The following is a 16,817-nucleotide window of genomic DNA, read 5'->3' on the forward strand; positions in this document are numbered from 1 at the left end:
ATAAATTTAAAATATGCATCCCTTTAACAATGCTTTATGTTAGCATGCTGCAAATCAACATGGCGCTTAATATAAAAAGCAGGTTTAGGGAAACTTAATGAAAATCCTGTTCATAAATGTAATGCATATGATGTGTACTTTTAAGTTTTAGTTGCTTCATGTTTACACTCAGCTGTTAAACATAATTAAAATGTAATTTTACTTCATGCTATATTGTGGCTTTGTGTTTTAAATAATGTTCACCTTTCTGTTTTTGCACCAGATAAGAATCAGTTCCTTGAGAATAAATTTTTTATCTTTCTTAACTTCAGAATATTAAATTTGGAAATCTAAAATTGTGTGTCATGTGATTGTAAATGATGTACACGCTGTAAAATAAGATTGTCACTGTTACGTGCGATTATTATTTCTAAATGTTACTCATTGAAATGAGCATACAATAAAAAGCATTTATTGCACTTCAGGGTTTTATGAGTTTATTTAAAGTTGTGTTGCAGTGTCCCTCATTAAAAGACTTCACTTAAAATTGCTCTTAGGCAATTTTGTCTGCAGTTTAGTGTCTTGTAGAATTTTGTGCATTAACAACATGAGCTAGGAATTTAAACAATTATGATGACTATGGCATGATTATTCCTCAAAATTTTGTGTTTTTGCTAAAACCGTGATGGAATGTTTTAAAGTTGCCCATCTTAAGACTTGAGACTTAGTATTACAGAGAAAACTAAAAATTCTTAACCTGCTTAAGTAACACAATCCTGAAAAATGAATCTAATTATATTCCCAATAGACCAATATACGTTCAAAAGGAAAAATATTAAATCAAGTATTTGGGAAAGATTTCTGCAAATGAGCGTAAAAATAACGTGCTGTATTCAAACTAGTCAGCATTCAGTAGAATCCATGTACCTGGATATAATATATAGCACTATTGCTAAGACTCTTTGTCAGTTGTGTTATTTAATGATCACTAAGAGAAAAAGAAAGAATCTATTAGCTATTACATGTTAGACCAGTGCTTTAAGCTTTAATTCTATAGAGTTCATGTAGGGATCTTGTTAAAATATATATTCTAATTCCGTAGGTGTAGGCCAGGGCCTACAATTCTGCATTTCTAGCAAACCCCCAATGTGTTACCACCATAGAAATAGTAAGGTGTTAGACAAAGCCCCCAGTGTAATTCCTGTACACTTTGCCAACTTTGCTTAAACAAATATCTATGAGTGAGTAGATAGAGGAGATCCATACTGAGGACTTGGCATTTGAGCTGAGACATGAGTGGCAGGAAAGAACCAGTCATGAAAATCTTGTGCAAGAGCAAGAGCATTCAAGGCAGAGAAACACACATGCAAATGCGAACAACCTGAGATGGTACCAGCTTTGGCTGGATCATGGTGAAGGGGGACTGATAAGGGATGAGACCTGTGAGAATTTGAAATGGGAAGTCATTGGAGGGTTTTAAGGAAAGGAGTGATATGATGTGATTTACGTTTTGAAGATCACTGTGGAGGCTGTGTGAGGAATGTATTGTACAGGGGCCAAAGGAAGCAGGCAGCCATGTGAAGAGGTTATTCCAGTTGTTCGTGGTTACAGTGGTGCTGGAGAAAAGCAAATGGATTTTCTTTCTTATAAATTGGGCCTAGAAAACAGCCAAGGTAGAACACATAAGAATTCAGCCCATGTTACAAACAAAAGAAAAAAAAAAGGCACTTTTCCAGGACAGTTCAGGGTCATTAGGGTCATTATGTGGAGATGGATTTGTCTGATTGTCACTTCTAAGTGGCCTATACCATGATGGAGAGGAAAATATTTAGAATTATTCAGGTAGACCTCTCCAATTCACGTCTCATACAGGACAACCACCAGTTTGAACCTTGGCCTTCCCTTAAAGATATGTATGATAGATGTAGTATGACAGATAACTTTTATTGTAAAAAATTTTCAACCACATACAATATAATGAACCCCTATATAGCCATTACCCAGCTTCAGCAATCATCACTTCATGGCCAATTTTGTTTCATTTTTACTCTTCCTCACTCCTACTTTCACCAACCTGCCTCTCATTGGTTTATTTTGATGACCCCTTCTCTCACTGGCTTAATTTGAAGTAAATCCCAGACAGATTTTTAAGAATTTTTGAAGGAAAACAGCACAGATTAAGAACTGGACTTAACATCTCATCTACAAGAGACCAATCCAAGATTACCAAGACTGCCTGGCTATCATGTATTATAATCATGTCATACAACGATTCCAGTCTTCCTTTGTAGACTCAAAAGCAGTATGTCTTATTTTGTCACTAAAGATTAATGGTTTTATAAGACAGATGTAGTTGTTTATTCCATTCTTTGTTTTTAAAAAATATATTTTATTTATCCTAGGATGGGCTTGAAATATGTTGTACTTTTTTATTGGACAAAAAGGTACTATGGAAATCCAATAAATTCAGTAATGGTATGTGGTGGGAGAGAGAGACCTTGTAGGGAAGTCTTTTCATGGCTTATTATTTACTTTCGAGGGAATTATTTCTACATGTTATCTTTGTAGATTATAACAGGAAAGAAGTGAGAATGGCTTTTTGTTAAAGTGATCTAAATTGGGTGGTGACATGCAATTTTTTGAGCTTTATTTTTTTCCTTTTGTACTGTTTGTGTAAAGACAAAGTATTACAATTAAAGCACCATTACAAAGATAGGAAGAATGCTTTATGGCATCTAGTTATGAACTTAGTGAATTACAGAACTTAGAAGACTAGGTTTGTAAGCAAAGAAATTCTCATTTAAAGCAGAAACCTGCATCAACCAGAGGTCCAACTATGTTAAACTGTTGTCTCTAGTAGTCCACATCAGGATTATTTTTATAGTGGTGCTTGTTAGCTCTAACATAAACATTCACATGATAATAACTTCCTGAAAAGAGTATACAGCTAAGCTAAAACTCCATTCCGCATGTTTCCTACTAGGACTTCCACAAAGACCATACAGATATATATTTTATTTACACACTTAAACAAATTACTTTGCATGTCATTGCACAGTCTCCATTTTATTCAACATCTAAAGCAAAATATGCTGGGAATAGAAATTAGATAAACAGGCATTCCTCATCTGACAATATCTTTGCAATTTTCAGAGATAAGCTGTGCAAAACTTGTGAGAGGAAAAAAAATCACTACTATTTCTATTGAACTTAATCAAAAATTGGAAAAGAAATACATACATTTAACTTTGTTAAGTATAATAAGCACCTTGTTATGACCCCCATTTCTCACTATGCATGGATCAAGTGAGCCAATGAAGTGCTGACTTCTTAACTATCCCAAATTTTGGACACTGTTATTTTTATTTAAGGGTATTTTAGGAAAATCACACTTGTTCTAATTTTCAGACAGTTATGGTGGCACTTTTCTATCAAGCTACTAAAAACTTCCACTTATATGCAATTGGTAGATAACATGGCATAATTACAGTTACACATATGAGTAGTTAGCAGAGGAGAAACTACCCTGTTGTTTCTACACCAAGGGAAAAAATGTAAGGACTACATAGCTCATAAAGAATATTAACATTTTCTACCACAAAATAACTAATAAGACTGGAATTGTATCAATCCACATTATAGAGCTTAACATTTAATATTTTTTAATATATTTTCTTTTTTTGGCCACACTGCACGGCATGTGGGATATTAGTTCCCCGACCAGGGATCAAACCCTTGCCCCCTGCAGTGGAAGGGCAGAGTCTTAACCACTGGACCGCCAGGATGTCCCCAAGCTTAACATTTTAGTCGAGGTATTAAGAAAATAAAATAAGGCTTTTAGCTTCATATCAAGACTTATTTGGATATTTATATAAGTATTAAAAGCATTTTTTCTCTTCATTTGTGGTTTGATTTCATGTAGTGCCTTATATGTTCCTATCTTAACAGTTTCTTAGTATAATGGATAATTATTAGAATATAATTATAAAGAATAACAGAATTCTATATAGTTACTTGCAGAGACATTTCAGTGTAAAATCTCATTCACATGTAAACCCAAATTTATTTGTTACCTTAATCTATACTTTGTCAAATGCAAACATTTTAATTTTTGCTAATTCTTAACTTTAACCAAAGGGCTTGACATTTTAAAATTTCATTCTTATCTACTAATGTATTTAGAAAATACTTTAGTTCACTTTTAGTAAGGTCATTAGAACCCAATTAATCAACCAACTTCTAACTAACTACATTAAATATTCTACTATAAAGTCTCTCCCAAGTAGAATACATATATCAAGTATTTGTTTTTGCTATTTTTATTCCCTAAGCTTTTACACAGTATTTCAATGTTGTTTTGTCTACTGCTATAAAAAAAAGCCCACCTTCCTTCCACCCGCTACTACAATAATAGTGCTACAGGTTTTTAAGGAAGTGGGTGGGCTCATTTGGGGATGATATGCTTCAAAAGAACAGATTTGCCAAGCTACTGATATGTACTTAGAACCATAATAGCATAATGTACAATTTAGTGGATTTAGGTATTTTAAAAAATATACTTCCCACTTCCCTGCTAAATGAAATTAATCATCACCTTTGATTTAGTTCTGTCTCCAAGAAGTATAAATAGCATGTAATAAATCACCTCTTTTAATCACAAGGTCTAATGTGAGAAAAGCAAATATATGCTGTATATTTTTAATTCAATAGTATTGCTTTTTGTTGTTGTTAAAACACAATATTTACTCTTGTAGCTAAATTGCACATCTAATATCATAGAAAAATCTTCTAATGGAATAACTTGTAAAATCTCTACCCCAACAAAGTTAATTCAGTGTCTAGGAAGCACCCTATTGAAAAATAGTGGATTAAGTCCTACAGTGCCTGTAATTGAGTTTTAAAAGCGGTGTGTTGTCCCTTGTAAAGCAATTATACTCCAATAAAGATGTTAAAAAAAAAAAGTGGTGTGTTGCTATGCTGAATACAAAAATGTGATAGAAAGGATTCAGGCCTTATAAATGGTTGGAGAAACTCTCATCTGTATATCTAATTAATTCCATTAGACTTGCTGGGTAGTAGCATGGTTCAAAATATTGACTGACTTTAGTTATGGAAAAATAACAAAGTACTAATGAAGACAAAAAAAATTCCTTTGAGTTGGAGATTCATTCACGGCTAGAAAAGAAAAAAAAAAGTCAGTTTAGAACGGCTTATAATTAATTTAAAACATTGTAATTGTATGCACACAGTTGTAAAAATGATTTAAATTGATATGAATAATACCAAGGGAAATGTATGGCACTGTTTTGGCACTTTTTATATGTATATTCAATGAAACAATGGTTTGTCTGACTTTAGCCAAGGTATACGTTTCAAATGATTTTAAGCACAAGGGAGGGAGATGTGAGTAGATTTACTCCTTGGTGTTATAGTTAGAGGTTAAATATGTCCAAAAGTCTCTGTTAATAAATACAGATCTATCATCTGTGAATTTACTTAAATATATTTTGAATTTGCTATCAGTATCTAGTCCCTTCAGATATTGAGTTTGATGTTCATTGCTGTATGCTGTTAATGAAAGGAGAAGTAATGACTATTATTCTGTAGACCCTTTATTTGGTAGGTCTTCACATTGATGCCACCTCTGAGACACATGTGGTTAGTAGCAGCAATTGCTTCTCAGTATTAAATTTCAGAATCAAATAAACTTTGAGTGACAAATTTTAAATCCTATGCTGACTTTCTCTTGTTGCTCATCTGGTTCTTGGGCCACCAAGTACCCTTTATCAATTAATAATTAGTAATAAATTATTCTCAACTAATTAATGACCTAAGAAGCACAATATATTTCAAAGCTTAAATTTTTATTTTAGGGTTACTAAGTGTTGGTTGCTTTCACTGATAATAGATAATCATATATACAAGATTGATGGCTTGTTTGTAGTCAGAGAAGTGCTTCAGAGCTAACAACTTTCTGAATTTTTTGGTTTATTCAAATATTTGAGCTTGTTCAACCAAAAGATAATTTTTTAAAGTGAGTTATTTAACAGATGTTTAATTTTATTAACTGCATCTGTAGTAATTTATTAATTATACATCTGCAGTATTTTATTAATGATAAATCTACATTTAAAAATTTCCTCAAAAGATTCTACAGAATAATTGATTGACATATATTTATCTATTGCTCATCATGATATACTTAAGCATTTTAAGACTTTTATTGAAGTATAATAAACATAGGAAAAGTGCACATATAGGTGTACAACTAAATGAATTTTCCCAAACTGAACATGTTTATGCAACTATCACTCAGATCAAGTAACAGCATATTATTAGTACCCCAGTAGTCCTCCTTTTGTTTCCTTCCAATCAGTACCCGACCTTGAGGATAACCAGCCACTTCCTGACTTTAATAACCATAGATTAGTTTTACCTGCTTTCAGTACCTAAGAAGTTTTTAACATAACAAGACAAAGGCTGTCATTTTCATAGTGTTAAAAGTCAGATTCTACATCGTTTTAGAATGTTCTACCATGTGCAGGGCAGTCCCCCCACATCAAATTATCCAGCCCAAAATGTTAATAGTGCTGAGGTTGAGAAACTCTGCTAACACAACACAATGGCCTTAGGATTTTTTCTCCCTAATTATATACTCGAGAAATGCCCAAGTGAACTTACACAAGTCCATTTGTCTTCTGTTTTCTCAATGACAGTAGTCCGTGTGTCACTACCTGGTGGTATATATTCATAGTCATCATACATGAGGCCTAGGATTGGATATTGTGACCTGTACCTATACAGAAAAAAAAATTTGTTTACAAGCTGGACAAGAAAATAACTCTCATTACTTTTTAGTCACTCCTAGTTTGATCCTCCTTATTACTTAATTTAGCTTTGAATGACTTTTAACTCTTTCTAAAAAGAAAATCTCTTCTCAGTGGTACAAAGATTTACTACTGCTATTTTCAAGAGAGTAAGAGGGAAGTACTTTTGCTTCTGGCAATAATGGACCACTGGCTGCACAAGACAGTGATCCCAGAGAAGGGAAGCAAATGACATGAGCCCTACAAGTGCCTAGCTCACTGCCTGGAGTCAGAATTTGTGGAGCAGAATACCAGACAGGAGAGAGTTACATAGTTGGAGAGAGGTCACGGGATCTGTAGAGAGTTCCCCCACAAGTCTTGGGGTGAGCACTGATCAGTGTAGGCTTGTGAAAAAGCTACTGAGGCTGGGGAAAGAAGCACTGAAAAAGAGCAGTCTTCAAATTCCTGGAGTTCACATAGTAAAGGGAACTCCAGTCTGTGTTCCACTAACCAGAGTGGAAAGACCTCCTAATACTAGAGGGCATCAGGCAAATACTACAAAAGACTATTGCCTTAGTAGTGAGATAAACTACCAATGGCATTTTTCACAGAACTAGAACAAAATATTTCACAATTTGTATGGAAACACAAAAGACCCCGAATAGCCAAAGGAATCTTGAGACAGAAAAATGGAGCTGGAGGAATCAGGCTCCCTGACTTCAGACTATACTACAAAGCTACAGTCATCAAGACAGTATGGTACTGGCACAAAAACAGAAATATAGATCAATGGAACAGGATAGAAAGCCCAGAGATGAACCCACACATATGTGGTCACCTTATCATTGATAAAGGAGGCAAGAATATACAATGGAGAAAAGACAGCCTCTTCAATAAGTGGTGCTCAGAAAACTGGAAAGCTACATGTAAAAGAATGAAATTAGAACACTCCCTAACACCATACACAAAAATAAGCCCAAAATGGATTAAAGACCTAAATGTAAGGCCAGACACTATAAAACTCTTAGAGGAAAACAAAGGCAGAACACTCTATGACATACATCACAGCAAGATCCTTTTTGACCCACCACCTAGAGTAATGGAAATAAAAACAAAAATAAACCAATGGGACCTAATGAAACTTAAAAGCTTTTGCACAGCAAAGGAAAACATAAACAAGATGAAAAGACAGCCCTCAGAATGGGAGAAAATATTTGCTAATGAAGCAACTGACAAAGGATTAATCTCCAATATTTAAAAGCAGCTCATGCAGCTCAATATAAAAAAAACAAACAACCCAATCCAAAAATGGGCAGAAGACCTAAAGAGACATTTCTCCAAAGAAGATATACAGATTGCCAACAAACACATGAAAGGATGCTCAATGTCACTAATCATTTGAGAAATGCAAATCAAAACTACAATGAGTTATCACCTCAGACCAGTCAGAATGGCCATCATCAAAAAATCTAGAAACAATAAATGCTGGAGAGGGTGTGGAGAAAAGGGAACCCTCTTGCACTGTTGGTGGGAATGTAAATTGATACAGCCACTATGAAGAAAAGTATGGAGGTTCCTTAAAAACTAAAAATAGAGCTACCATACGACCCAGCAATTCCACTACTGGGCATATACCCCAAGAAAACCATAATTCAAAAAGAGTCATGTATCACAATGTTCATTGCAGCTCTGTTTACAATAGTCAGGACATGGAGGCAACCTAAGTGTCCATCGACAGATGAATGGATAAAGAAGATGTGGCACATATATACAGTGGAATATTACTCAGCCATAAAAAGAAACGAGATTGAGTTATTTGTAGTGAGATGGATGGACATAGAGTCTGTCATACAGAGTGAAAGTCAGAAAGAGGAAAACAAATACCGTATGCTAACAAATATATATGGAATCTAAAAAAAATTGTACTGAAGAACCTAGGAGCAGGACAGGAATAAAGATGCAGACGTAGAGAATGGACTTGAGGACACAGGGATGGGGAAGGGTCAGCTGGGACGAAGTGAGAGAGTGGCATGGACACATATACACTACCAAATATAAAATAGATAGCTAGTGGGAAGCAGCCACATCGCACAGGGAGATCAGCTCGGTGCTTTGTATCCACCTAGAGGGGTGGGATAGGGAGGATGGGAGGGAGACGCAAGAGGGAGGAGATATAGAGATATATGTTTATGTATAGCTGATTCACTTTGTTATACAGCAGAAACTAACACACCATTGTAAAGCAATTATACTCCAATAAAGATGTTAAAAAAAATAAAATGAAATAAGCTATAAGGATATATTGTACAAAACAGGGAATATAGCCAATACTTTATAGTAACTAAAAATAGAATATAACCTTTAAAATTGTGAATCACTATGTAGTATACTTAAAACTTATTTAATATTGTAGATCAACTATACCTCAATAAAAAAATCTGGACTAAAAAAAAAAAAGTACATATAGATGAAAAAAATAGCAAAAAATCATGAAGGGGAAATGGAAGTATACTACCATAAAGTTTGTATGCTACATGTGATGAGGTATATTATTTGAAGATAGACTGTGATAAGATAAAAAGGAATACTTTAAAACTTATAACAATCATAAAAAAGTAATATACCCAATAAGCCAATAGAATAGATAAAAACAATAATGAAAAATCTTTAAGAATATCACTAAAATTGATATAGTTCTAAGCAGACTAGTTAGCAAAGAAAGAGCACACAATTTACAGATATTAAGAAAGAGAAGCTATCACCTCACACATGTCTTAGAATGGCTATTAACAATAAGACAAGAAATTGCAAGTGTTGGCAAAATGTGGAGAAAAGGGAACCCTTGTGCACTGTGGGTGGGAATGCATACTGGTGCAGCCACTATGAAAAATAGTATGGAGGTTCCTTAAAAAATTAAAAATAGAACTAGCATATGACCCAGCAATGTCACTTCTGGGTATTTATCAAGAGGAAATGAAAACACTATAATATATCTACACCCTCATGTTCACTGTGGCATTATTTACAATAGTCAAGACATGGAATCAATGTAAGTGCCCATCAATGTTAGAATGGATAAATAAAATATTATATATATAATATATATATTTACACACACACTGGAATTTTTTTTTAGTTTTTTTAAAATTTTATTTATTTTTTAAAAATACAGCAGGTTCTTGTTAGTTATCTATTTTATACATATTAGTGTATATATGTCAATCCCAATCTCCCAATTCATCCCACCACCACCCTGCCCCAAACTAGAATATTATTCATCCATAAATGAAGGAAATCCTACCATTTATGACAGCATGGACGGACCTTGAGGGCATTATACAAAGTGAAATAAGTCAGAGAGAGAAAGACAAATACCATATTATCTCACTTATACATGGAATCTAAAACAAATGAACTCATAGATAAGAGAATATATTGGTGGTTGCCAGAGGTGGGGGGTGGGAGTGGGCAAAATGGGTGAAAGTGGTCAAAAAGTACAAACTTCCAGTTATAAAATAAATAAGTCCTGGGGATGTAATGAACCGTTGGTGACTATAGTTAATAACACTGCATTGGATAATTGAAAGTTGCTAAAAGATTAGATCTTAAAAAGTTCTCATCACAAGAAAAAAATTTGTAACTATGGATGGTGATGGGTGTTAACTAGACTTATTGTGGTGATCATTTAGCAGTATACACATAGTGAATCATTATTTTGTACATCCAAAACTAAAATAATGTTATAAGTTAATTATATCTCAATTTTTAAAATTTTAAAGGAGATCCTTTGTCTTGAAAACATAATAAAGGAGTATTATGACAATTTTATGCCAAAAAAAAACTTGATAACTTAGATGACATGCACCAATTCCTTGAGAGACACAAACTACAAAACAGAGCTGACAGAAGACCTCAAACTTCCGAAAAGACAAGAAAACCTCCACATAACCTGCTAAGACAAAAGGGAAAAAAAAAGGAATCAGGAGAGGGAGGGAGCTGGGAAAGAAGAAAGGTTCCCACACCTTGGAAAGTCTGCTCACCAGTGGAGAGATCAGACTGGATGAAGGGGGAGTTTTGGAGCCTAAGAGGGGAGAGCAGCAACCAGTTCGTGTAAGGCAAAATGGAGAGTAACCTGCACAGAGGGTTGGCACTGCCACCCTGCACTCCCCAACCTGAGACACTCCTCTGTTGGTGAGGGTGGGGGTTGGGTGCTGAAGCTCAGACTCCGAAGTTCGGTCCCAGAGAGAGGACCAGGGATAGGTGTGGAAGCAGCCTGAAGAGGTCAGGCAGTGGCAACTGAAGGTATACCATGAAGAAGCCTTGGCCCACCAGAGAAGCAAGGCACCATTATTGGGAGGTGAATGAGGAGAGGGATGGGACCACAAGCTTCTTTCCCTATGAGTGCTCCCAGTCAACGGGACACTGCCTAGAGGAGTTCTCAGGGTGGGTGTGAGTCACCACCTCCATCTTGGTCTCCAGAGGCAGTCACTGGCCACCTCTTCCAGACCCACAGGCAGACACTGGAACCCATCCGACTGTCCCAGGAGTGCCCCGATAGCTCTCACTACAAGGAAGTCCACCAGTGGGTGCCGGGACCTGCCCCACTATCCAGGGAGCACATGGATAGCTCTCACTACAGGGAAATCTGACAGTGGGTACCCGGGCCTGCCCCACTGTCCCAGAAGGGGAGGGATAGCTCCCACCACTAGGAAATCCACCCAGAGTAGGGGCTGAAACCACCACTGAGAGCCAGGGGCTGTGTGACTAAGGAAGAAGAGATGAAATCTCTCCTCGGAGCTGAACGAACTGTGGAGTTACACCTCTGCTGATGGCTTCCTAAATTCAGCACCTGTGAAACATCCAAAAGGACAAGAACTCCTGCAGCTCGGATGGATATGGCATTAGCAGCTGTGGGATTTGTGGACATGTACACACGGGAAATGCGCCAGACCAGAGTCCGAGCAGCCTCCATAGCTCCCACGGCAGGTCCAGGTGAATGAGTACTGCAGTCCTAGGACCTGACCTCAGTGGATCTGTGCCAGTGACTGGGTGAAAATAATGCCTGAGAGTCACCAGGGCCAATTGCTGGCATACCCACAGTTAAGGTGGGACCAAGAGCAGTGCCAACAGCAGTGTACTTTGTGAGTCCACACAACGGATGAAAGAGGACACAACAGAGCACATTCACAGTGAACACCTCCAGAGGAGGAACACTCATTGGCTTCTCTCCCAGTGGGAGTCCTCCAATCCCACATACCTCACACCATACCACAGATCAGAATCACAGCCAAGAAAAAGATCCAGGGCACTCTACTCCAACAAACAGGGAGAAGACCCCACCCCTGACAGGGCAGTAACAGCCACTGGGAGCAAAGGGGAGGTCCTCTCAATATCCAGGGCAGGCTCTGATCACCACAACACCAATCAAACACCTTACCAACGGGATAACAGCACAAGCCAATGGACCAACCTCACCCACCAGGTGGCAGACAACAGAAGCAAGAGGAAGTACAATCCTGCAGCCTGTGGAAAGGAGACCACAAACACAGTAAGTCTGACAAAATGAGATGACAAAGAAATATGTTGCAGGCAAAGGAGCAAGAAAAAAACCTACAAGAACAACTAGATGAAGAGGAGATAAACAATCTGTCTAAAAAAGTATTCAGAACAATGATAGTAAAGATGATCCAAGATCTCAGAAAAAGAATGGAGGCAAGAAAAGTTTAACAAACACCTAGAAGAACTAAAGAACAAACAGAGATGAACAACACAGTAATGAAAATAAAAATACACTAGAGGCAGAGGACCTTTAAGAGGGCGGAGGAGTAAGACATGGAGAACACCTTCCTACCCACAAATACATCAAAAATACTTCTACATGTGGAACAACTCCTACACAACACCTACTGAACGCTGGCAGGAGACCTCAGACTTCCCAAAAGGGTGTGCAGGGAAAGAGGATTCAGAGCACCGCCTAAACGAGCTTCAGAGACTGGAGCAAGCCGCGGCTATCAGTGCGTACATCAGAGACGGGCATGAAACGCTAACGCTGCTGCTGCAGCCACCAAGAATCCTGTGTGCAAGCACAGGTCACTATCTACACCACCCTTCCCAGGAGCCTGTACAGTCCGCCACTGCCAGGGTCCTGTGATCCAGGGACAACTTCCTCAAGAGAACACACAGAGCACCTCAGGCTGTTGCAACGTCACTACTGGCCTCTGCCACCACAGGCTTGCCCTGCATTCTGTACGCCTCCCACCCACCGGCCTGAGTGAGCCAGAGCCCCCTAATCAGCTGATCCTTTAACCCCCTCCTGCCTGGGAGAAGAACAGATGCCAGAGGGTGACCTACATGCAGAGTCGGGGCCAAATCCAAAGCTGAATCCCAGGAGCTGTGTGAACAAAGAAGAGAAAGGGAAATTTCTCCCAGCAGCCTCAGGAGCAGCGGATTAAATCTCCACAATCAACTTGATGTACCCTGCATCTGTGGAACACCTGAATAGACAATGAATCATCCCAAAACTGAGGTAGTGGACTTTAGGAGCAACTATAGAATTGGGGTTTGCTTTCTGCATCTAATTTGTTTCTAGTATTATGTTTACCTTAGTTTAGTATTTAGAGCTTATTATCATTGGTAGATTTGTTTATTGATTTGGTTTCGCTCCTCCTTATATTTATATATATATATATATTTTTTTCCTTTTTCCATTTTTGTGAGTGTGTATGTATATGCTTCTTTGTGTGATTTTGTCTGTATAGGTTTGCTTTTACCATTTGTCCTAGGGTTCTGTCTGTCCGGTTTTTTAGGATAGTTTCTAGCGCTTATATCATTGGTGGATTAGTTTATTGGTTTACTTGCTGTCTTCCTTTTCTTTATTAATGACTTTATTTTATTATAATAATATTTTTTATTTTTTATTTTAATAACTTCATGTTTTTTTCTTTCTTTTTTCTTTTCTCACTTTTCTTCTGAGCTGTGTGGCTGACAGGGTCTTGGTTCTCTGGCCGGGTGTCAGGCCTGAGCTTCTGAGTTGGGAGAGCCGAGTTCAGGATATTGGTCCACGAGAGACCTAACAGCCACTCGTAATATCAATCAGCAAAAGTTCTCCCAGAGATCTCCATCTCAACGCTAAGACAAAGCTTCACTCAATGACCAGGAAGCTCCAGTGCTGGACACCCTATGCCAAACAACCAGCAAGACAGGAACACAACCCCACCCACTAGCAGAGAAGCTGCCTAAAATCATAATAAGTTCACACACACCCCGAAACACACCACTGGACATAGTCCTGCCCACCAGAAAGAAAAGATCTGGCCTCAGCCACTAGAACACAGGCACCAGTCCCCTCCACCAGGAAGCCTACACAACCCACTGAACCAACCTTACCCACTGGGGGCAGACACCAAAAACAAAGGGAACTATGAACCTGCAGCCTGTGAAAAGGAGACCCCAAACACATTAGCTTAAGCAAAATGAGAAGACAGAGAAACACAAAGCAGATGAAGGAGCAAGGTAAAAACCCACCAGACCAAACAAATGAAGAAGAAATAGGCAGTCTACCTGAAAAAGAATTCAGAGTAATGATAGTAAAGATGATCCAAAATCTTGCAAATACAATGGAGAACATACAAGAAACGTTCAACAAGGACCTAGAAGAATGAAAGAGCAAACAAACAATGAAGAACAACACAACAAATGAAATTAAAAATTCTCTAGAAGGAATCAATAGCAGAATAAGTGAGGCAGAAGAACGGATAAGTGACCTGGAAGATAAAATAGTGGAAATAACTACTGCAGAGCAGAATAAAGAGAAAAAGAATGAAAAGAACTGAGGACAGTCTCAGAGACCTCAGGGACATTAAACACACTAACATGCGAATTATAGGGGTCGCAGAAGAAGAAGAGAAAAAGAAAGGGACTGAGAAAATATTTGAAGAGATTACAGTTGAAAACTTCCCTAATATGGGAAAGGAAATAATCAAGTCCAGAAAGTGCAGAGAGTCCCATACAGAATAACTCCAAGGAGAAAGATGTCAAGACACATATTAATCAAACTATCAAAAATTAAATACAAAGAAAAAATATTAAAAGCAACAAGGGAAAAACAGTAAATAACATACAAGGGAATCCCCATAAGGCTAACAGCTGATCTTTCAGCAGAAACTCTGCAAGCCAGAAAGGAGTGGCAGGAAATATTTAAAGTGATGAAATGGAAAAATCTACAACCAAGATTATTCTACCCAGCAAAGATCTCATTCAGATTCGAAAGAGAAATTAAAACCTTCAGAGACAAGCAAAAGCTAAGAGAATTCAGCACCACCAAACCAGCTTTACAACAAATGCTAAAGGAACTTTTCTAAGCAGGAAAAACAAGAGAAGGAAAAGACCTACAACAACAAACCCAAAACAATTAAGAAAATGATAATAGGAACATACATATCGATAACTAACTTAAATGTAAATGGATTAAATGCTCCAACCAAAAGACATAGACTGGCTGAATGGATACAAAAACAAGACCCGTATATATGTTGTCTACAAGAGACCCACTTCAGACCTAGGGACACATACAGACCGAAAGTGAGGGGATGGAAAAAGATACTCCGTGCAAATGGAAATCAAAAGAAAGCTGGAGTAGCAATTCTCATATCAGACATAATAGACTTTAAAATAAAGACTGTAACAAGAGACAAAGAAGGACGCTACATAATGATCAAGGGATCAATTCAAGAAGAAGATATAACAATTGTAAATGTTTATGCACCCAACATAGGAGCACCTCAACACTTAAGGCAAATGCTAACAGCCATAAGAGGGGAAATCGACAGTAACACAATAATAGTAGGAGACTTTAACACCCCACTTTCACCAATGGACAGATCATCCAAAATGAAAATAAATAAGGAAACACAAGCTTTAAATGATACATTAAACAAGATGGACTTAATTGATATTTATAGGACATTTTGTCCAAAAACAACAGAATACACTTTCTTGTCAAGTGATCATGGAACATTCTCCAGGATAGGCCATATCTTGGGTCACAAATCAAGCCTTGGTAAATTTAAGAAAATTGAAATCATATCAAATATCTTTTCTGACCACAACACTATGAGACTAGATGTCAATTACAGGAAAAAAATCTGTAAAAAATACCAATACATGGAGGCTAAACAATACACTACTAAATGAACAAGAGGTCACTGAAGAAATCAAAGAGGAAATCAAAAAATACCTAGAAACAAATGACAATGAAAACACGACGACCCAAAACCTATGGGAAGCAGCAAAAGCAGTTCTAAGAGGGAAGTTTATAGCAATAAAATCCTAACTCAAGAAACAAGAAACACCTCAAATAAACAAGCTAACCTTGTACCTAAAGCAATTAGAGAAAGAAGAACAAAAAACCCCTACAGTTAGCAGAAGGAAAGAAATCATAAAGATCAGATCAGAAATAAATGAAGAGGAAATGAAGGAAACGATAGCAAAGATCAATAAAACTAAAAGCTGCTTGTATGAGATGATAAACAAAATTGATAAACCATTAGCTGGACTCATCAAGAAAAAAAAGTAGAAGACTCAAATCAACAGAATTAGAAATGAAAAAGGAGAAGTAACAACTGACATTGCAGAAATACAAAGGATCATGAGAGATTACTACAAGCAACTGTATGCCAATAAAATGGACAACGTGGAAGAAATGGACAAATTCTTAGAAAAGCACAACCTTCCAAGATTGAACCAGGAAGAAACAGAAAATATAAACAGACCAATCACAAGCACTGAAATTGAAACTGTGATTAAAAATCTTCCAACAAACAAAAGCCCATGACCAGATGGCTTCACAGGCGAATTCTATCAAACATTTAGAGAAGAGCTAACACCTATCCTTCTCAAACTCTTCCGAAATATAGCAGAGCGAAGAACACTCCCAAACTCATTCTACGAGGCCACCATCACCCTGATACCAAAACCAGACAAAGATATCACAAAGAAAGAAAACTACAGGCCAATATTAGTGATGAACATAGA

The 16,817-nt window shown here is 37.2% G+C and overlaps 1 protein-coding gene across 1 annotated transcript in view; it reads right to left on the minus strand.

Moving 5' to 3' along the window:
• Positions 1-5,137: 5,137 nt before the first annotated feature.
• Positions 5,138-16,817, minus strand: part of POF1B (POF1B actin binding protein) — an 85,498-nt gene continuing 73,818 nt past the window's right edge. Inside the window, exons 15-16 of the mRNA XM_061178669.1 lie at positions 6,661-6,775; positions 5,138-5,154 (exon numbers count right to left, since the gene is read on the minus strand). Of these exons, the coding sequence (XP_061034652.1) occupies positions 5,149-5,154; positions 6,661-6,775 (121 nt within the window). The 3' untranslated portion in view covers positions 5,138-5,148. The remainder of the gene's footprint in view (positions 5,155-6,660; positions 6,776-16,817) is intronic.

The sequence above is a fragment of the Eubalaena glacialis genome, chromosome X (assembly GCF_028564815.1).
Source record: "Eubalaena glacialis isolate mEubGla1 chromosome X, mEubGla1.1.hap2.+ XY, whole genome shotgun sequence".
Taxonomy (NCBI): domain Eukaryota; kingdom Metazoa; phylum Chordata; class Mammalia; order Artiodactyla; family Balaenidae; genus Eubalaena; species Eubalaena glacialis.